Source organism: Pomacea canaliculata, linkage group LG7 (assembly GCF_003073045.1).
Source record: "Pomacea canaliculata isolate SZHN2017 linkage group LG7, ASM307304v1, whole genome shotgun sequence".
NCBI classification, from domain to species: domain Eukaryota; kingdom Metazoa; phylum Mollusca; class Gastropoda; order Architaenioglossa; family Ampullariidae; genus Pomacea; species Pomacea canaliculata.
The window spans coordinates 10,310,949-10,333,025 of NC_037596.1; the positions used below are offsets into that span (position 1 = coordinate 10,310,949).

The 22,077-nt window shown below is 36.2% G+C and overlaps 2 protein-coding genes across 8 annotated transcripts; one reads left to right on the top strand and one right to left on the bottom strand.

The window, feature by feature from the left end:
• Positions 1-403: 403 nt before the first annotated feature.
• On the bottom strand, positions 404-9,401 carry LOC112569061. Of its 4 annotated transcripts, XM_025246710.1 has the most exons (10): positions 8,508-8,638; positions 6,320-6,485; positions 5,421-5,553; positions 4,872-5,029; positions 4,458-4,549; positions 3,981-4,120; positions 3,284-3,355; positions 2,510-2,857; positions 1,579-1,703; positions 404-1,305 (listed from the first exon to the last, which is right to left on the bottom strand). In XM_025246710.1, the coding sequence occupies exons 5-10, from the start codon at positions 4,508-4,510 to the stop codon at positions 1,129-1,131; spliced, it is 915 nt and encodes a 304-aa protein (XP_025102495.1). In that variant the 5' UTR covers positions 4,511-4,549; positions 4,872-5,029; positions 5,421-5,553; positions 6,320-6,485; positions 8,508-8,638; the 3' UTR covers positions 404-1,128. The 4 variants fall into 4 exon arrangements, 3 of the variants coding, with proteins under 3 accessions (XP_025102495.1, XP_025102497.1, XP_025102496.1); XR_003100287.1 differs by adding an exon at positions 9,156-9,401 and having other exon boundaries at positions 3,284-3,420; positions 3,981-5,029; positions 8,508-8,632; XM_025246712.1 differs by having other exon boundaries at positions 4,458-5,045.
• LOC112569063 lies at positions 7,528-21,264 on the top strand. 4 transcript variants are annotated; one of them, XR_003100288.1, is made up of 5 exons: positions 7,528-7,581; positions 8,310-8,652; positions 11,011-11,091; positions 14,819-15,211; positions 18,471-19,115. XR_003100288.1 is itself a non-coding variant. In XM_025246714.1 (4 exons), the coding sequence occupies exons 1-4, from the start codon at positions 13,459-13,461 to the stop codon at positions 19,178-19,180; spliced, it is 624 nt and encodes a 207-aa protein (XP_025102499.1). In that variant the 5' UTR covers positions 11,112-13,458; the 3' UTR covers positions 19,181-21,264. The 4 variants fall into 4 exon arrangements, 2 of the variants coding, with proteins under 2 accessions (XP_025102499.1, XP_025102498.1); XR_003100289.1 differs by lacking the exons at positions 7,528-7,581; positions 8,310-8,652 and adding an exon at positions 10,150-10,352; XM_025246714.1 differs by lacking the exons at positions 7,528-7,581; positions 8,310-8,652; positions 11,011-11,091 and adding exons at positions 11,112-13,579; positions 19,149-21,264 and having other exon boundaries at positions 18,471-18,548.
• The last annotated feature ends 813 nt before the right edge of the window (positions 21,265-22,077 follow it).

Below are 22,077 nucleotides of genomic sequence, written 5' to 3' on the forward strand. Positions count from 1 at the left end.
AATTTATCATTGAATATGATTAGAGGCAAGCTGTCCGATCATAATTCTAAATAAGACGGACTTACGTATACAAAAAAAATAAGTCACATCATCAAAGTTTACTTGTATGTCTTTTAATTTTTACCTCTTTTAACTCTGACAGTTTGCCTACACACTGCTTTCTGTAACGATTACATTCTACGGCAGATGTTCATTGGATGTCTCCCTTGGTCTGTCACATCCATTTTATTTCTGTGCCACTTGTGTACACTGCTATAACACTTTACTAACTTTTATTAAATATACTAAATGTTATAAATGATGAGATGATGATGATGATATATTTATGAGGTTTTACAGTTAAAAATATTTCAGAGTGAACAGCCTCACAACAAGGGCAGAACACCAACTACAAACATTTAGATGCAAAGTTTATTACCAACACCAAGGATTACTTTATAACAGTTTAAAACAATAAAACTGTCAGACGTTTTAAAATTGTCTATGAAAGGGAAACAAAAAAGTAATGCCACTTTATTTTCTTAATTTATTTAAGCGCAAACGTTTCATGCTGTTGAATATTTTAAAAATTTGTAATATTGTTAGCGATACATATACACAAGAGTAAGTGCACCCGAGCTGAAAAAGCTTCTCACATTAAATATAAACAATAAAAGAATAAAATCAAGGACGTGAAACAGATAATACGAAATTAGAAATATTTTAGAGATACACACTACTTAAGTCGTAAAAGCAATAATAAAACATTCAGTATCAATACACAATAACATCGTCTCATATTCTTGTTCATTTTTATATTATATGTTTTAATGTATGTTCTTAGTTGTGTCCTGTAAGTGTAATCAGTGTACCACTCAGTGTGGAATGGTGGTGTGTGTACGACTTTATTTTATATACAAATATAAATATCTATATATATATATACTGGCGAGTGATTTTAATCGGTTTAGTTAGTGACTATATTTTAAGAATTTCTTACCTGTATTTTCTACATCTATAAGAAGACTTTTCTTAGACTACCTACACTTCTGAAACTGTCAATGTTGTTATATTTTTCTTGTACATTACAGTATACTACTACTTAAACCAGTTTGACTATTTTACAATGGTATTTGAAAGGTTTGTTCATCAGTACTCTTGGAAATTAGCGATGGCGTGTAGGTCGTCAGGGAGAAAAATTCCTTCCACTTGTTTAATGTGCTCTTTACGAGGCAAGTTATGGCCATAGCACGTGCCCGTGGCGGGCCACTCCGTCTGTTCCGTCCTCATGAAAGACGTGTCCGTGATCGTCTGTACTGTCCCATCCTAGAAAAAATATTTTGCACATATGCTGTAAGGTAACAATATGAAAAGTGCATATTACTTGAATGTAACAACGGTAAATATAAAAAAAATATTAAAATAATATTAAATTATTTATGTAACATTTTTTGTTGTTCCACAAGAAAAATCCAGCATTTGAGAATGGCAAAACAGTGCATGCAAAAACTTCTAAAACAAACATATTCTGCGATACTATCTTTTCATTGATCACATGAAACAAACTTTCATTACCTTAAAAAAATTAAAGCACCATACCTGCAATGTCAGAATAAATTTGCATTTGTAGTCTCGGCTTAGTATGTAAATCTTAAAAATAGTGCAGACTGCTGACATGGAATGGTCTGGTTGTTGAGTTAAACTGCAGGTGAAGGATGGAACATCTGGAAATCAATTGAATTAGAATCACTTCTTCTATCTTAAAAATCGACGCGTGAGAAATAAAGGTCCTGGGAAATGTCGAAAAAATGGCAAGGTAGAAAAGCTAGTTCTTTTTTGACTGACTGTCCCTTCTGCTGATTTTTTAAAAGGTGGTTATATGTTTCAACTAATACATACATTACATAAAAGGCTTAGATAAAACAGAGTTATCAGGCTTTCACCTTTTCTGTTATCGTTCTCTTAGTTTCTTGTTTTTGTTAGCTTGTTTACTTGAAAACCTAATAACTTTATATTGACATGAGATACAGACCTGAAATTTGGGTGAGATTTTTTTTTTATACAACTCTAAACATTTTCATAAAGTCTTTTAAAGACATATTTAGTAGTTTAGTAGTTACACTGCTTTAAATCAAAATTTCTTAAATTTTAGCAATCAGTTTTACCACAAAAAAATCATTAAAAATAATTTATTGGATTTCACAAATTTCCCCCTCAAAAGATTGTAGATCTTTCTTTTAGGTAACAATTTTCAAAAAAATTTAACCTTACTCACAAAATTGACGAAGTTATAAACTTTTTAAAATGTTTCGTTTGGTGCCACTTTGGATCGCTTCCATGGCAACCGATAGTGTGAAAAGTAAAGTGAAACGTTTTTGAACTATCATTGAAGGACAAAATCGTTTATTCCTTATTACTCCTCAAGGAGCAGAGGGCCGCGACAACACCTCACCACCTTACTCAGTTGCAGTCTGTAAAACATATATTTTTATTGTCCTTAAAACTAATGAGCAATAACGTCTTTACTTACCACTTGATATTAAGTCACAGGCGTAGTCTGTCATCAGTGAACCCTCTGTGAAAACCTTACACCCGATGCTCAACAAGGCAGACATATCTTGTGAGAAGATTTGCGCCACGCTGGAGGTCGCGGTTTGTTTGAAAGCTTTGACATTGTTCATGTATGTCTTGCAGCCCTTGCGTTCCATAGTACACTCCGCAACTTTGGCGACTATTTCAAGGTGTTCATCATTAGGATCCTTTTTCGTGACGTACCATAACACACGATGACCAGGCGGAATGTCTACACATTCAAAAGTGTTTGTAGCTGCATTCACTCCCATAGGCGATTGAGGTCTGCATCCTTCGATTTTATGGCCTGTAAATGTGACACTTTATTTACAAAAAAGCTTTCATTTTAAAACATTTTGAACAAAGTCTTCTACTACAACTATATAAACGATTTAAAATAATTTGTTGAATTTCCAACGTTCAGTTCTTTTTCGGCTGCTTTTTCGAGTCAGCCAACGCCTCACCACCTCCCCCACCCCTTGAATCTTTAAACTATTTCTTCAGTATTTTTTTCTTCTCCTTTACCAAACTCTTTTTAACAATCATTAACGCATTTACGATCACTTATTATTTCTACACTAATTAATTTGTAGTTTTTACTACGAGAAGGATGTATATCATCAACATGATCACCATTATAATCATCCATATTATTATGACTTCCATCTTATACAATATGCATTTATTATCTTTATGCTTACTATCTGTTCAGTGTAGGTAGCACCAGTCTTACCTGAGCAGTCCTTCAGGATTACAAGCAGAAAAAGGCTGGTAATTACAAACATCGTTATGTCGATAGACATTCCTGTTTAAGGTCAAACAAAGAGATTGTTGAGCCCGAGATAGTCACCGGATTCAATATTCTGTAAACTGAGATAATTTTAGAACAGCTAATTATCCATATAAGAAATCGATTATTTAAAGATAATAATGTACCTGAACCTGATGGAAAATTTATTACACATGTGTTGAATAATAGTTTTTTTTTGTAAGAGATATTACTAACCCTGCTTTTCGAACAAGAGAAGTTATTAAGCTACTAACTAACGAAGAGTGTCAAAATTATTAATTTTTTTTCATAACTCTCTATTTAAAAATAAACTTAATTTTCTTGTTGATCAACCAGTTGTTAACTTCATAAAATACTATTGTTGACTGTCTACTTTTATCAGCAACAATTTTATATAAGATAAATACCGATAAAGAAAGCTATATATATATTTAATTATACTGCATGCATAAAAATCTTCCTCTATGATTATTCGCAGCCACTGCATTCTACAATAATTTTACTTACTAATAACACTAACAGTGACAAAAAACGAAAAGAAAAGCATCTTCTGTCCTCAATAAATAGATTCGTCTGTTGATGTAGCAACGTACTGCCGTTTAACCGTTTACCTAGACAGAAACTTTACAAAGGTACTTACCAGTGACTTTCACTTGATCAAATATGAAGACAGTTGAAGTGTTAAGCAGTTTGCGTCTGATAAGGTTACTGAGGAGTCGACGCAAAGCGAATGACGGAATTGTTGTTATCAGATCGTCAGCGTCGATACTCGTAAATATTCTGTTGATTTTTTTTTTGTTTTTTTTTACTTTCAAATGAACATGACAAAGATTATTTTGTTTTAATCAGGGTCTATTAAAATGAAAAAATAGGCATAAAAATTAAGAATTGTTTCCTATTTTTCAATACTGTTTTAGGCTTTCAACACTGGTGGTTAAACGCCTGAGCCTTGAATAACTAACAACCTGAAAATTAAGGTTAATTATTTTCTTTACCGCCTGCACATGGTAAGCTTAAAAATATCATAATAGAGCCTGATCTGGCTGCCGTATAGCAGATATCTTAATATTTATATTTACCAGATAGTAAATGAAAGAAAAAAAGTAAAGAAACGTGCCTAAGTGGACTGAAGACGTCCACCTTGTGTGCCATGTGAAATCCACGACACATGAGATTTTAACTACTTTTGTCTCGTCATCTTTACTTTTCCTGAAAACAATAGGTTCCAAAGATTTCTTTTGTCTATATTCATACACATGGCATAACGAAACAAGACAAGAAATTTGCATCACAAAAACCTTAAAGTTAAAACCTAAGGGGCAATAGCTTCTTTAGTTACATCTCATTATTATGTCGCAGGGTTATTCGTTGTCGTGTCGTGGACGGTATGATGTTTTAAAACCGTACTCCAGATTCTCATGACATGAAACATAATTTTATGAAAAACTGTGAGCAAACTGGTATTGGACTTCTTTTTCTCTACATTAACATTTGCCAAAAAGTTTCGGCATATATCGAACGAAGAGCAAACCGCAGAAGGGATACGCCGTAGTTTTCCAGTCTTGTCGTCCATCTTGTATATGTTCCATGACACATGCTGGTCAGGCTTAATGTTGACACATTCAAAAACATTCCTAGAAGCATTCACCTCCTTGATGGTTTCAGGGCTGCATCCTTGGATTTCATGTCCTGTAAATGTGTTACTCTGGTTGAAAAGGAAATCTTCTGATAATAATACATCAAACAAACTTCATTATTATACTATTCAAACTATTTTCAGTAATGAGTGGATTCACACAATGTGATTTATTTTCTTATTTGCCCTTTTTCACCACAGATTGGTTGTTTTTCATTATCATTAAAGTGCACGAGTCGTCACTTGCAGTATTTATTTAATAGTAATTAAATTGTATTTATTCTTTTACGAGCATATATATATATAGAGAGACTAATAGATGATGATGATGATGATGATTGATGATTGATGATGATGATGATGATGATTGATGATTGATGATTGATGATTGATGATGATGATGATGATGATGATGATGATGATGATGATGAGTACCAGTCTTACCTGAGCAGTCCTTCAGGATTACAAGCAGAAAAAGGCTGGTAATTACAAACACCGTCATGTTGATCGACATTATTGTGAAGCTCAGAAAGTTTGTGTAACCCGTGACTGTCGCCGTATTCTTTAAACTAAGAAACTGAAACAGAAAATAAAACTGTAAAAGACAACTGACTTTAATGACAGTGACAGATGAACATAGACTTGATGACTTTGGAAAGGACAAGTATATGATTTAAGTAATATTATTTACAGAAAGTCGAGATTTAGGATACAGGGAAACTGTAGTAATACATATACGCAATTGTACAACACACAATTTCCTACACAATTTCCTACAATTCAATGAATCGAGAAGCACAAATGCCCTTCTGTCTCTTTTGTGTAAAAATGAATCATCTTCAATCTCTTACCAAATGTGCGTTTCGTACAAAAAGAGAAACATAAAAAGCAAATACTTTTGGTGATAAGGAGAAGAAAGAAAATTGATATAAAAAGGAATATTTAACGATAACAAATAATAAGGTGTTACAATGTCAGTAAACAAGATAAATGTATTATTGTTGTTGCATTCATCATCATCATATGCAAATAAAAAAGAGAACAAGCATGAGATTTATATGCAGGATGAAAGTATTTGGATGAAAGTATTTGGTCAATGAGAAGAGTTTCTCACATGTTCAAATACCAATAAATAAAGTAGTAAAATCTTCTTTTTTTTTAATAAAAAATCAAGAAGAATGGGCATAAAAAATTCAAGCTAATAAAGAATAAGACATTGTTTTCGCAAGGACCTCGCATAAATTAAAGGAACTGGTGTTCACTCTCTTTTACATTAGTTGCATCACAATCTTTTTACTGTTGCAGTGTCTTGGGTTCTTTGCGATTGTGGGTTCGAGTCTTACCTTAGTTGACGAACAGCTCTTAGAAATTTCATTTTTAGCCTTTGCAGTCCACCAGGCCTCACGTTTGGCAATTTTATCTATTGAATGCACGAAAATTTGAGCTTTGTTGGTTCAATGTTTGTTTTCCATTTAGTCCCTTGCTGCTGATACTAGGCTTTTGCGTCCCCTATGATCACACACACACACAATTCTTCAGATTTGAGAGGCATGATGGAGAACTTTATAAAACTTATAAAACTGTAACCTAAGAACAAAAGTCTAATAATTTGTAAGAAGTATTGATACCAGAATCCATGCCGTGATTAATCAGAGTAATCTCGACAAATGTTTAATTTTTTTTTTTTCTTCGGCCAGTACCCTTGCCTCTATTTCAGCATGTGGCATGGCTCTTAGTTTGATTCCTGCAGAACTTCATTTTTGGGGATATCATACCAGCAGTATGTTTCACCACATTATCGTCTCTGCCTTTTTTTAATCAAAGCTTTACTTTGCATATTACTCCGTTTAGCATCAACTTAGAACTCCCTCCTTCTTGTCATAAGTCATCAGCAGATGTAAGATCATTCAAACATTCTTTTGAGGCACATTTCTCCATAAAACACTTTGAGATTTTCCCACAGGTTATTGTTATCTAACTTTTCCAATTTTCCTTGTTTTTATTTCACTTGCAGTTTATACTGTAAATGGATGATGGGCACTCACAGCCTAACTCTATTATTGGGGTAGATTGCTGCATAAATGTATATTATATGATATTATTAATTTTTTACTTAATTTCTTATTATTAATTTCTTACTGGTGTCTGGTTCTTATAATACCAATCTACTAGGCAAGCTCTGAAGCATCTGGAAGCCTTGACGGCTTAAAGAGTGTGAGATATTTCATCAGCTGGTGTAATAAAGAAGATACTGAATTGAGGTTTGAAGTCCCTAAGGGCCATAACTTGCATATTCTAAATATGATTATCTCCCCTCCCTTATCACCCATTCATCCACGAAACGTTATGCAAGTAACTTAAACGACTGCTCAAAATGCAATTTTCATTTCTCAAGTCGATATTTACACACTAGAGTTTATACACTTAAAAATGCAGTACAGGTAGTCCTCGGGTTACGACGGTCTCGAGTTACGTCGTTTCGTGGTTACGACACTCATTCCCACTTACAGCGACAGTGATAACAAAGCAACGTAGTGGGATGATTATTGAGATGGAAAGATTATTGGCGCTTTGGTTGGAAGACCAAAGTCAACGCCGTATCCCTGTGAGTTTTATGATTGTTCAGGAGAAGGCTAGGCGACTGTGTGAGGCGTTGAAAAGAGAAAAAGGGGGAAGGAAGTGAAAGTGAAGAATTTGTGGCGAGTAGGGGTTGGTTTATGAGGTTTAAGGATCGTGCCAACTTCCATAACATTAAAGTGCAAGGTGAAGCTGCTAGTGCTGATGAGAAAGCAGCAACTGAGTTTCCTAATGCATTGGCGAAGATAATTGAGGAGGGTGGTTACTGTGCTCAACAAGTGTTCAACGTGGATGAGACAGGCTTGTTTTGGAAACGTCTGCCTAACGTAACACTGTTTATTACTGTTACAGCACTTACAGTACAGTATTTCATTATTAAACGTACTGTACTACAATATTTTACTGTACTTATGTTTATTGATAATCATGTAGGGTACTCTGTTAGGATAGGTGTTTGGATAGGCTAAGTGTTTGCAGTACTGTACTGGTAATGCAGTACCATATTACCATAATGGTACAGTACTGTATCAACGTGTGATCCGACTTACGTCGAAATTCGGTTTACGACGCCGCGTTAAGAACGGATCCCCGTCGTAAGTCGAGGACTACCTGTACAAGACATTTTTGCATTTTAATGTCACAGTGATTTTACACATGCATTCGTATATTTTATTATTTTGTAGTTGGTGTTTGATTAAGAATTAATAAGCTTCAAAGCAAACAGTTGTTCAGTGTAATTTGTTTTAGAACTTATAGATCTGCCAATGACCCATTGTGACCTCTCCCTATATGGGTCACCTCGACTAGCACGCAGCTCCTACCGGATGGTAGTGCACTTCGCCTCTACATTGGACCCTCCTGACTGAATGGTTGTTGCCGGTGACCCACTAACGACACGCATATGACAGTTTCTTATCAGCTGCATCGAGTCTTCATAGCCAGATATACACTTACCCTCAGTGACTGTGATCAAACTGCAATGTGGACTCTGAAGTACACGAGGTCGATTCGCCTTCATATCTTCTCATCATTGTGGAGACTGGATACGCCTTGTGGTTGCCATTCATCCTACAACATTCCTGTTCGTCAATGAGTTTATGTAAGTAAATATATAATAGTAATGCTTATCGTAAAATTATTAAATTAAGAGCATCATAATATTTTCAATTTTGCTTGTGTGTGAATGTGTGTGTATCTGAGTGTGTGTGTGTGTGTGCATATTAATGTAATAGTCGTTGCTGAACAATCAAATCTTCTGAAGATAGTTTCGTTATCCATATGGGTTCTACAAACGACACTAAATATTAGAGCTCAGTCGTGAAAAGTGAGCTTCAAAAATCCAAATAAAGTTTGCAAATCAGACTTTATTTCCGAGCAGAAGAATAAGTGGTTTTCAGCAGAGGCAAACAGAAAAAAAAGAAAAAAAGGAGCAATTGAAAATATTCGCCTGTCTCTCGACCTGAAGAAGGTTAGATGATTAGCTGTTTTGCAGAAAAACTTCACACGACAATGACCCTGATGTCCTAGCCCTTAACTCTACCTCGCTAAAAGGTAGCCTTAAGGCTGACACCCAACACTCAGCTAAGCGATTATGTTACGAACATTTAATATGTCTGCAGTGGGTTACCACACGTCTTGCGCACCCGGCGCCTTAGGGGTGGGTGCAGAACTCCCACCCCTTCTTGGCCCCTAGAAGGCTGTGCAGCAAACTTTGAAGCATTCCTAGCAGGTCTCTCCTTGTCACAAGCCCGGCTGTTTCATCGCCTTTGATTGGGCTGTCCCTTTAACTAGGCCAGTCACATTAACATATCTAAAGGGAGAAAAATCTAGTTCCGTGTGTCGTTAAGCTTGAATTTGTATGCGAGTATTACACATCCGGCCTATACGGTGTTGTAGCCAAAGGTCGTTTATGCGAATTTGAAACTAGGCCACGCTTGTGGTGCACCCTTTGACACGCTTTTTCGGGACAGGGGCCACGTCAGTGAAGCTATAAAGACACAGGAGATGTTTAATTACACGGCGTGGGCTGCATTTCAAGCATACAATTATCAACAGTTTTGTCTTGGTTTTTGGGGGGTTTATTTTTCTTTCTTTTTTTTTTTTGTTTGCTTTTAGTGCAATTGAAGAACACATGGGTAGATTGTAGTAACCTATTTACTATGTGATTCCTTGTTTGCGCGCGTGCGTGCTAGAATGATAGATACGAAGTGGAATGAAGGAAGGCGATGACACATACACCGAACAGGTTTTGACTCTAAAAAAAATAGCATAAACATTAACAGTTTGACGTTTAAGCTGATACTTTTCGTCGATTTATATATACACTCTAAATCCACCAAGCATGATTTTATACCAAACGTTTGGGAGAAAAGGTACGGAAAGCCCTGATTACCTCTGTTCATTATCCTATTGGCCAGGGGTGGGCAATTAATTTTCCCAAGGGGCCGCATGAGAAACTGGGATGGTTCTAGAGGGCCGGACTAATATAGTTAACTCAGTGTTACCCAATACTGTATGCATAGTATATATACTGGCGGGCGGGCCAGCGGGCGGGCCGGATCCGGCCCGCGGGCCGGCGTTTGCCCAGGTCTGCTATTGGCCTAAAGCGCCCTCTGGTGTTTAGTGGCAAGTGCGTAAAAAGAGGTTTCAGTACTTGTAGTCGTAGTATTGTGTAGAAGCAGACAAAAAAAAAGGAACTTTTTGGAAACACGTTTCTCATCTCCACGTTTCTCCTGTGTGCTACTAGGATGTTGTCAGCTGTGGATCTTACCTTTTGCCAATATTTCCACCTACAAACAGGTTTGAAAGGGTCGCGACTTCTTGTAAATTAGTAAAATGAAACCAGGAGCAACTGGCTGAGTAACAGGTTATGCATGCATGAATACTATTTCTTTATTTACTTCACCTGGCTGACTGTGAAGAAGCACCTGCTGAGACTTATATATGTATACAAATTCAGGGTGAACAGTCTTAAAGCTCAGACCTAAGTTTGACACCTCATATTGTAAAGACTTCTTATGCAAACCAATTTTTGAAAGTTACACTCAAGAACTTGGCTTAACATCAAGTCTGAAATAACATCTCTTACATACCAGCTCTGGTTACCTTCTGTTGTGATCTTTTCAGCAAGCGTGGTCTAAAAAGTAAAAAGTTAAATGTCTTCAAACACGGCAGAATGCTTTCTGTTATTATTTACAGAATGTTGCTTTGCAGATATTTTTTCCGCAGCTTTAGAATTAATAATTCTGCTTGAATTTAAAAACGTAGTAACAACATTTAAACTGCAGGTGTGGGTTAGAGTTAGAAGACGTGTGTGGATGTAGATTGCATGGGTGCCTAGTAGAGAAGGTAGAGTGTAGAGTGATCTTCCAAGCTGGAAGGACGCATAAATAGGCAATTACAGTTGTACAACATATGGACATATACCTGATAATCAACATGTCTTAACCCGTTTCAGGTACACTGATCTTCAAAGTCTAAGAAGATAGTGCTAAAGTGAGGATTACCTGTGGCAGGCGAGTACTTTTGTGGTACAGAAGTAAGTAAAAAATAAATAGGTGCACAAATAATATTTTGGTAAATTATGTCAATCCTGTCTAGCCAGATTTTTTTAAACAGTAGTTGTATATCCAAAGCTAAAATCGAACAAGGATTTATTGCTATTTGCTCTGCTATTTTAATTATCTGGTTGTATATTTTGTGCTAAATCATTTCTAGATTTCGTTTTTTTTTTGTTTTGTCAAACCCCCTAGGGGATCAAGTAGTACAAACTGTACAGGTAACCGTCGCAATAAAATTTTTATCACCTCACTGAGGCAGCAAACAATTTTTGGCGCTTACCCTTGTGTTACACTATTTCGTTTTATCCTGGCATTGCTTGGGTAGACAAAGTTAGAATCTTCTTGAACCCTTGTAGAACATAGCTCTAGAGGTATCACCCATAGTTCCTAACTTAAACAGTATACCAATAGTAAAATCGCATAACAGCACAAAGTCCTCACATATTAAATACATCATCAGGACAAATTATTGGTCTGTTAATTGGTGGCGTCTGGTTTAGTCAGCTAAATCCAGGAAATGAGGTGGGCGCTAAATGTACACTAGTCGTGTGTATCTTAGTCATCACACATCATATACAAATGAGTGTGTGTGTTTGTGTGTCTGCGGTGGAGAGGTGGAATGATAAAAATACGACCGCTCAATGAAAAGGGAGACAAGTCAAATGTGAGTTTGGGGGAATGACGCTCAAGTTATTTCTCCTTGTGACACGGTGACTAAATCATTTGATCATGGCAAGTCATCGTGTAATACTGAGCTCAAAGATTAAGAAAGGAAAACCGCAAAAGATTAAAGAACAGTTTAATGTACTTACAGTGTACTTACGCTTTCCATCTATCCCTACTTATACTGATTTACTTCTATATATTTCTTCCTTTTTCTTACTTTTCTTTCTTTCTTTTTAAAATGGACACAGACATTCACATGATACCTTGTGTTATATATTGAGTGTAAACTGGTCGGATCAGTGTAAAAATTAACTGCATCGACTTGTCCAGTTTTCCTGATCTTGATTATCCTGTACTGAGGTTGATATCATTTGTCTGGATAGTTTGAAGGACATTAACACCACATTGTACACTAAGAGTTAGGAGGTATTTTTAATTTTCAAACACTGATGAGCAAAATATTTGGGTTCGTCCATGAAATGACAAACTTTTGTCATCATTTCTCTTTCTTCTTTGTGCATAGCCATCTATTCAGCGTTCTCGGTTGTATTTTTCTGCTAGCTGTTAGTTTGCAAATGTCATCTGTTTGTAGTACTGGGGCAGAAAAAGAATGTCTACACGTTTCGTGGCTAATTGGTAAAATCATTAGTCTAGAAAAAAGGCAGCTGCAGACAGTTTTCTGAAGGTTATGATCTTCCCCAAGTACAATTTTTGGTATGAGAACGTTAAATATTGTATTTTTAAGCTATTTTATCACATTTTCCCACCATATAGTCTGTAAAGCTCCATGTTATTTGATTGTGTCTTTATCATATGGACCTACGAGAAAGAAAAAAAAACGATTACAAAAGTAAACTTAGAAATTCTATCTCTTGAAAGGAATATTTCTGTTACTAAGGAACCATTAAAATCATGTAAAATCACATTGTCCCATAACCTTCTTTTTAATACACCTGTATATTACATGCCTATATATGCCATCATAGCTTAGGGCAGTCCGGTGGCACAATGGTTAGCATCTGTCGGTGAAGGTTGGCTGTCCTGGGTTCAGATCTGACCTGCCTTACCATGCTATGGACTTACATGGTGGTTCGGCGTAAAATCCAATCTCCCATCATAGCTTGTTCTTGTAAAGTTCAAGAAACACGCTTGACGTAAATAAATACAACTGACTTGTCTTGGTCGCAAAAAGATATACACAGAGCTAAATTATACCTGACCCATTACGAATTTTTTTTTATTCCAAGTGCGCGCACTGATCGATATACTTCATCTGCTGTGCTATGTAACCATGCCCAAACCTTACCCATCACTACCTATCATTGTCACCGACCCTTATGGTCGACCAGCCTTAATTGGATTGTAGACATTTCTTTCTTTCTTTTTCAAAACGGACACAGACATTCACATGATACCTTGTGTTCTACATTGACACTAAACTGGTCGGATCAGTGTAAAAATTAACCACATCGACTTGTCCAGTTTTCCTTATATCTTGATTATCCTGTACTGAGGTTGATATCATTTGTCTGATCACCCCCTTAATTGGACTGTAGACATTTAAAATTATATTATTTCAAAAAGTAAATACTTTTACGTAAAAAAGGTTAAGTAGAAAAGCAGATAAAGAAAATACCAAAGGGAAAGCTTGTCCTCTTTACACTGAAAGTAGTCCCCGGATGTCTGTTCGGCAAATGGTCCTTGAACTTTACCGGCCTGCGAGTGCAAGGCGCACTGAAAAGAAATATATCATGAATTTGTCACGCATAGTCATCTTGTTATTGGGCTTCTGCACATCAGGTTTGTTTTTGTAAATTGTAAATTGTAGCTGTAAGAGGAGCTTGATTGTAGCGACAGATGGTTTTCCTCTATATTGGTACTTTGATTTGTCGGCGAGTGAGAGAAATGCCTGAAACTTTACATTGAATCTAGCCTGGAATAAGCACTATTTCAGTCATACTTGATAGTAATACCTTTTATAAGTAAAATTAGGTTTTAAAAAAGGTGATATAAAAAGAGCACTGCAACAAACAACACAATAGCATAAATGTAAAGATCTGTACAAATGCATATTAATGTCTTACAAGAGTACATCTAAATAAAAGTTTATTTGTGTTTTTTTCTGTAATCTAATGTGATATTAGTCTCTAGCTCAAAAAGATATCAATTTCTTGCTTTTTCTTAAGGTCTTTATGCATGTCAAGCAACAGTGAAATATTGATTCAATGATGACCTTATGATATTGGTTATTTGAGGACAAGATTACCTGTCTATCATGGTACTTAAAAGCAAGCATAAATTATTAGTGCAATAATAGAACAAATTCATCTAAACAAAATGTATTACTAGCAAGATATTGCTCTAATGTGAACATAAAAATCATAAATTTGTCAATAATTAAAAATGACTCTTGATTCAATGTTTAAGAAATGTTGGCAAAATTTGCATCCATACATCTGTGCAGGATTAGTGATATGTTAGCTTTATCCTATATTTTTCCAGAATTTGTTTATCTTAGTATAATCATGGTTTACTACACAAGCAAGTTTTAGCTGTGACAATTGGCACTCTGTATCACATTTCTCCTTGTGGTTTCAGCCTGCACATAAATTCAACACATACATCCTGTATTCACACAAATGACATTACACAAAAACAAAAACAATATAAATTTCATGTTCTTAGTTAAAGTTACAAAGGGTAACAACTATTATATACTAGAAAATTTTAAAATAATATAAAAATCTTCATATGGTGTTGTCTTTAAGGGCCTTGCTTGACATTTTAAAAAAAATAAAACTTTCCCTCAGGCTGCGCAATGGTTTGCCTTGAAAATGATTAAAGATACCATTCAATTGTTTTCTTTTAGAATAAATGTCATTATATTGTATGTGTTAATGAAATGTGTTTATATTAGTAACATTTGAGATAGGGATAAACAATAATTCAGATCATCCTTATCTTAATTGATGTTTACTTGCCAGTACCTTGTTGAGTACTAAGTTATCATTGTGTACTTTCACTTTCAAATTGTTTCAGTTGACCTCCTTGGAATAGAGACTATTTGTCCAACACTCATAAATGGGGACAATAGTGTCATATGCAAAATCAATAGAACAGCTGTAGAGGTTGCACAATGTGAGTCAGTGCAAGATTATGTGACCCTGGAAAAGACAAAACCTTCACGAAGAAACCCACTAGTAATAGGTTTTACAAAAAGTTTTATTCCATCAGACTGTAGATCTCGTCAAAATCCCGTCCCAGATGGATGCTGGTGCAATGAATATAATAGAGAAATCTTTGAATATAAGTGTGCCTTTGTGGCCAGTTTGATTGAAGATACTAGTGCACAAGTTGAATGTAAAATCTGCAATTCACCAAAGAATGCTTTTGAAGTAAAAGTGAATGATAACTGCAGAAGTATGCGTTTCGGTAAGTATTGCAAATTTTTACTCAAATTACAAATATTTAATGGCTATTGGAGATCTATCTATCTATTCCTCTTCATGCATCAGGTTGCACATAAGGCCTCAGCCAGAGTCCGCCACCGATTTCAATCGGCTGAAACCCACTCCAGGTGACCCCATGTCCAGCCCTTTCCTTTCATCTCCCTTTCCATATCAGCCTTCGGCCGTCTGGAGTCCATCGTAGGGCGACACTGGAGAGGTCTGCTATCTGCTGGCGGAGCACATGTCCAATCCATCGCCAACGCCTTCGTTGAACCTGCATGGTGATGGACTCGGTTTCAGTTCTTCGGTGGAGTTCTTTGTTGGGGATGGTATTTAGCCAGAAGATGTTAAGTATGCGCGTGAGGCATCTGTTTTGGAAGGGCCAAGTCTGTTACTGATGGTTTTGGTCATCTTCCATGATTCTGATCCATAAAGGAGGGTGCTGATCACATTTGACTTGAAGATTCTCAGCTTGATCTTCTGACTGATGTTTTTTGCCTTCCATGTGTTCCTGAGTGAGGCAAATGCCTGGCTGGCTTTCTCCACTTGGGCTCGAATCTCCACCTCTGCATCCTCGGTGTTTGACATTTTGGACCCAAGATAGGTGAAACTGTCAACTTCCTCCATCTCTTCTCCATTTAGTTTGATGCTGTCTTGGACTCTGGTGTTCACTCTCATACTTTTCGTTTTCTTTGTGCTGACCTTCAAGCCAAGGTTTCCAGCTGTTTCTGAGAAGGCATTTGTTTTTTCCTGCATGTCTTGGTGGCCGTGTGACAGCAGGGCAATGTCATCAGCAAAGTCCAAGTCCTCCGGCATTGTTGTTGCTGTCATAGTCATGGTCCATCTGATCCTTCTCCTCTTGCTGTAGGTGGAAGTCTTTATGATCAAGTCCATGGCAGGATGAGGAGGAACGGCGATAGAATGCGGCCCTACTTCTTTCTTTTTCCGTTGGAAGCCCAGTATTTTTTCTCCTGTTTCCTGTAAGACTCAATTTAAGACGTCTAAGGTCATCTCTTCTTGGTCTCCTAGTGCCTGGAACCTGTTCTTTACTTCCAAAAGCCTTTTCAGTGGCTGGATTTTTCAGTTTGCCGGAATCCACTCTCGGCTGACGCGCCTGTTTTCCTCATGGTCGACATAGCTTCAGAGAAACTGCGGCTGTCACAAGAGCACTGGCAACGTCTGCTCTTCTGTAGGCTCTGACATCTTGAAGTGAGCTCCACCATCTTTGGTTGATAATGACATGGTCTGTCTGGTTCTTTGCGATCCCATCTAGTGATTTCCACGTTGCCTTGTGGATGTCTTTGTATTGGAAGAGTGTGCCTCCAATCAGTATGTTGTTTTCTTCACAAAAGTCTGCCAGTCTCTCTCCGTTGTCATTGATGGTACCAATTCCATGTTTGCCCATGACATGCTTCCTGCAGGTGTTGTCACTTCCCACCTTGGCATTGAGGTCGCCAATGATGATTAACATATCGTGTGCTCGAACACTTTCCGAGGCTGCCTGGAGCTGATCGTAAAAAACATCCTTGTCTTCTGCCTCGGAGTCTTCTGTTGGTGCATAGCAAGCTAGCACTGTCAGCTTGGTGTACTTTGAGTGGAATCTTGCTCTCAAAAGCCTAGGTCCATAAGGCTTCCATTCCAGCAGTGCCTTTTCAGTTTTCTTGTTGAGGTGTAGAGCTACTCCTTCAGAGTGCTGACCGTCTGATCTTCCTGAGAACAAAATGGTATGTCCTGACGCTAGTTTCCTCTTTCCTGTGCGGTCCATCTGACCTCACTGGCTCCCAGGATGTCCAAGTTGTAGTTGTCAAACTCCTTGACTAGGTGTAGCATCCTGGAAGTCTGGTACAAGGTCTGGATGTTCCAGCACCCCACCCTCAACTTTTTCTTCTGCTTGAGTAAATGCACTGTCAGGGCACCAGCTCCCTCTCGGGTTTGGCTGTCATCCATCATAAGTCTAGTTGCCTGGTGTGCTTCATTACTTTCACCATCTCTAATTCTCTGATTTTAGCTTTGGTAACATGCTTTTTCAACATGGTGGGGTTGTTAGCCCTACCACAACCTGTTTTACCTCTTGGTGAGGTGTCCACCTTAGTCGCCTCTTACGACATGCCTGGCTGGATGGCAGGGACCCTATTCTTACAATGCTCACTAGGCAAGCATACCCCGGGGTCCCACAAGGGGGCTATTGGAGATAGCACTGTGAAATTATCTGAAAGTAGTAAGAAAAGTTTTTAAAAAATCAAGAGAAAGTTCATATTTTACATCTGCACATCAACTTTTGTTTAGAGTGTAATAAAGTGAACATTAACCTATATGTTTTGTGAAAAAAAAACAGTCATTTATTTAAATACCATACTATCAGTCCCATAATTTTAGATTTTCTATTTTATTGTACTGTTACATTTTCACATCTTATTAACTTTTTAGTACTTGGTGAGCTGAAAACAACCAGTAATGACCAGTTGTCAAATTAGTATGCTCCTTTTTGTAGCATCTATCCAATGTTGTCTAGTTTTCTTTCTTGTATTAATTAACAAAAAAATAGCAACTATAATAAGTTAAAGACTTTATAAATGCAGATTCTGTATGTTTGCTGACTAATCTGGAATCACACAAGGCTTAGCAGGGAAAACACTTGACAATATGTATATCAGCCTTTCAAATACAGGGTCACCATGTTTTCTTCTCTATCATACAAGTAAATGTTGCTTTTTAAGTAAGGGGTCAATTATTTTTAAATAGATAAGGAAAGACTAGGCTTTGAATGAAATTAATGGGCACACCAGAAAAATTGGATGAAGGCAGAAGGATGTGAACTCTGAACGCTTTTCAGGACAATGCTAGGTAAGAGAAGGTTCATGCATAGCTTTCTAGAAAGTGTGGCACAGCTACTAACGTTAAAAGACTGAGAAGCTGTCACCTGTGAGAGGAAAGCCGCAGGCGCTTTCTTTTGCAATACTTGTAAATAGTCAACATTTCATTTGAGGCACCTGTGATGGGATGAAATGGGATAACTTAGCAGGATATAATACATAACAGATGTGCATCAGAGGAGTTATTGTTTGAGGAATCATAATGTTAAATTTTGTGACACTTAGAACTGATACTTTGCCTATTAATTAAGATAAATATATTTTTCACTGTGTTGGTCTTGTGAATGGAAAGTACTTTGTGGGATCAAACATCATTAAGTTGCAGGTATATTTTCAAATTATTTCAATCTCTATGGTATTTTTTTGCAGATAATGGTGGTAATGGCAATGCTGATTACAGCTCAGAAATACTTGTTTTTGCAAGCATCTTGGGCTTTCTAATCTCAGGTACAAGCAGGATACCACTTAGTGTCTGGTTATGATGATGTTCCCACACCTTAATATAGCACTATTGACCTTAATCTATGCTAAAGGTAGCATTTAAACTCAATTGATTCCGTATCATCTGTGTTGATCATGTCAATATGTCTTCCCATTTGTTAGTATAGTCATACAGTCATGGTAAAATCTTAATGCATATTTCAGATGATCATAATCATACAGAACCAAAAAAGCGGCCATAAACTGCTTCACTTTAAGAAAAAAACGAGAAATATAGTTTTTTTTAATACCTTTATATTTCATGCACATTCCTAAGAACCTTCTGTGTCCCATAAGCCGATTTAACACTCATCAAAATGTGTGTGGGGGTTAAAGCTAACATAAATCATAAATAACCTCACTGTTATAAATATTGTTTTTCTGTATTGCTTCCTTAATTACTCTAAACAAATACGTTTTGAATTCCTTATACTTTTTCAATTTTGTTTATCTCTTTCAACATCCTTACTGTTACCATTTTGTACTACTATTTAAAATTATTAAATCAAATGGCATATATTTGATTTTTTTTTTTTTTTTTTTTTTTTCACTTTTCTATCTCCTAAGTGCCTGCACTCTGTGAAAGAATCTTCCTATGACAAAGAAACTATGCATGCTTCCTGTAGCCATCACTCCTGTAAAAAAGCCATTTAGGACACTTTATGACATGCTAATTATACTACTGCTGTGAAAGGAATGTCTTAGTGATGTCATCTTCTGGGGCACAAGGTAACAAATTCAGTCTATTCGTTTAAATATGCCTGAAGGATTTTCCTACTCGTTCTTTCTTCTCACCAAAAGATATAAAAGACATATTTTTCAAACTTTGACTTAAAGTTATTGTAACGATAATACAGCATTGTGAAATATGAAACTATGCTATAGAAGTGAACAAAAAGAAATTCACATATTTTTACTAAATACTCTTTTAAAACGGACTCTGTTGGAAATCGTTTTGATACTATAAAGTGTACGTAATGTTAGCAGTTGTAAAATTCATGCCACTAAGCACACTCTTTGCACATCAGTTGTTTTCTATCATTTATGCCCAATATTAATGACAATTTTTGTTTTTAAAATGCAAAATATTTGTCTTAAGAAAAGCACAACAATATTTTTACAAAACTGAAAATGTACCTATTACTTTTATTTTCACTGTATGAATAATAACGTTATGTATACAAACATTGCCAGTTGATGTATATGCTTTAATTGTACTATAAACATTTCTTGGGACTTTAAAAGTTGTGCAGCTTTAGAAATTTATATTAAATTAAAATGCATTACTTAGAAATATAACCATACTGACAGAAGAGGGCATTTGAAAATATATTGCTGCAATGCATCCGTTTGCCTCTCTTTATTTACTTATTGAAGGGTTACATATTTATTTGTTTGTTTGTTTTTTTGATTGCATATATATGAACCACCTCTTTATCACACTATAGGTGCACCAAGATATTTTTAGAAGATATTTTACTATTTTTTTATGATAACTCAGTCAGTACTTACCTCTATTTTTACTCATGCTGCATCATGCTACTTTACCTTGGCAGTAACGATTGATCTAGTCAATCAGTCAAAACCTACCTAAATCATCCTCTTTATTTTGAGGATCACAAATGGTTGATGTACACTTTAAGCATATTACATAACTTATTTGCTTCTATGGTTCTCTGTTTAGGACTTTTCCAAAAGTGGTTATGAAATGTGTCAAATTGTTTCCCTACTTAGTATGTCTCACTTAGGCCAGGAGAAAAGAGGTTCGTAACTTAAGTTAGTAGCTGAATAGTTACATATTTTTAGGTTAAACTGTACAAGTCAAAATCACAAGTGTGCCTTACCTTGTTTGAGACTGTGATAGTCATCTCTGTTACACGTGGAAGAATGTCAGATTTTGATCAGCCATTTCTGTACTTTGTTCAGTTTCTTCTCACTTTATGTAATAAATTAAGATGCCATGTACTTTTATTGTAATCAATAAAACAGTATATGCAATATTTAGTTGTTTACACCTGTTTTAATGGAGCTTTCCTTTTTAATCCTATAAATGTGGATAGAAATTAATTGTAAAGGGCAAAAAGTTAGCTTTTTTATAATTTATGTTGAGAAGTTTGTTCAGGAAAGCTCATTTGAGAAAGTATTGGTTTTATTACCAGTACTGCTTCCCACTAGCTGTTATGGAAAGGATCTATGTTCATCCCACAGTATATCATCTTTGTTAAATAAGTTGAGCTGTTTTAGTCTGCTGATTACAATCATCATAGTACGATTTTATCATCATGACAATACATGTGTACAGGGCGTATGAAATTGTTTGCTACACATTTTAAAAGGTGATAATTGAGGTTAGTGTAACAGACATTAATTGTGATAAAAAGTGCTTTGTGTTTGACATTGTATGTTATAAGCATTGCTTTTTTGTGCCTAGAAGATATATTCTTACAAAAAAATATTTTAAAAGGGACTTTAAAATATAATGCTGGTTAAAAATAACTCTGTTGTGTCTTGTTTGGATTGTCTTATACAGTGTAAAATTTTATTTTAATGTGATGTTTGAAAAGTGAACATTCTCCTTTTTTCAACCTGTTAATCCTTTTACAATCTTCGAAATAGTTTTCTGATGGCATTGGAATTTATACGCTTTTGTATCAAAAATAAAAATGGATGATGTATGCATAAAGAAAACGTTCACGGACCAGTCCATGCCTTCGTGTTTTTCTGATTGTTTTACCCCTTCGAGACTTATGGACTGCAAGTGGATGTTGAATATATGGGAGACTGGATGAGACAATTAGATGGGGAAAAGTTAACAGTATCACAAAGTTTGGGCGAAGCCGGTTCACCAGTAGATTTTTGGCGGGAATGAGGTAGAAAAATGACAGGTTCGGAATAGTGAAGGAAGTAGTCTTGCCTGAGTCACGACTTGTAAATCTCCATACCTGAGATTAGTAGACCATCGACGCTGAATGCGGCGCGGTACTGACCCCTTGTGGATTAACCTCGCGTAGACGAGGTAGGACATCTTTTTTCTGTTATTGCCTATGGAATTAGAATTCACCTAGGTTTCAAAGTTGCAAACACTAACACGTGAGAGAAAGATGTGTGGATTGGAGAATATGGATTAGAATAGCATATATAGTGTAAATATAGAATAGTGTGAACTTGAGTTACAAGTTTTTATTGCATTGGCTAAATGAACTGAAGACCTGGATGAGGAAGAATCGTCTCCCGGACCATTCTTTGATCGCCTTCGGTCTAACACCCAGCACCATGTGGGCACTCGCATTTGTCTGACGTGTGTTGTTGAATCATCAGTGCTGTGACTAAAACCAACGATCAAATCACCAAATAAACGAGTAAATGCCTTCGAGTGAGGGACATAACTGGCCTGGGATTAATAAATAAAATACGAATCGTGTTGTAGCCCTTTGGAAATCACGGCTGTATTTGTGCGAACATCTGGGTCGGCAGGTGGGTAGGTGGAGACGTTAAT

Bases quoted from the DNA above. Each gene is read 5' to 3' on its own strand.
- LOC112569061 (XM_025246710.1), bottom strand. From the start codon at position 4,510: ATGTGTCGTGGATTTCACATGGCACACAAGGTGGACGTCTTCAGTCCA. The intron at 4,121-4,457 runs GCACGTTTCTTT...AAAAATCAACAG, and splicing joins GACGTCTTCAGTCCACTTAG to AATATTTACGAGTATCGACG. The intron at 2,858-3,283 runs GTAAGACTGGTG...TCACATTTACAG, and splicing joins AATCCTGAAGGACTGCTCAG to GCCATAAAATCGAAGGATGC.
- LOC112569063 (XM_025246713.1), top strand. From the start codon at position 13,459: ATGTCTGTTCGGCAAATGGTCCTTGAACTTTACCGGCCTGCGAGTGCA. The intron at 13,580-14,818 runs GTTTGTTTTTGT...AAATTGTTTCAG, and splicing joins ATTGGGCTTCTGCACATCAG to TTGACCTCCTTGGAATAGAG. The intron at 15,212-18,470 runs GTAAGTATTGCA...ATTTTTTTGCAG, and splicing joins CTGCAGAAGTATGCGTTTCG to ATAATGGTGGTAATGGCAAT.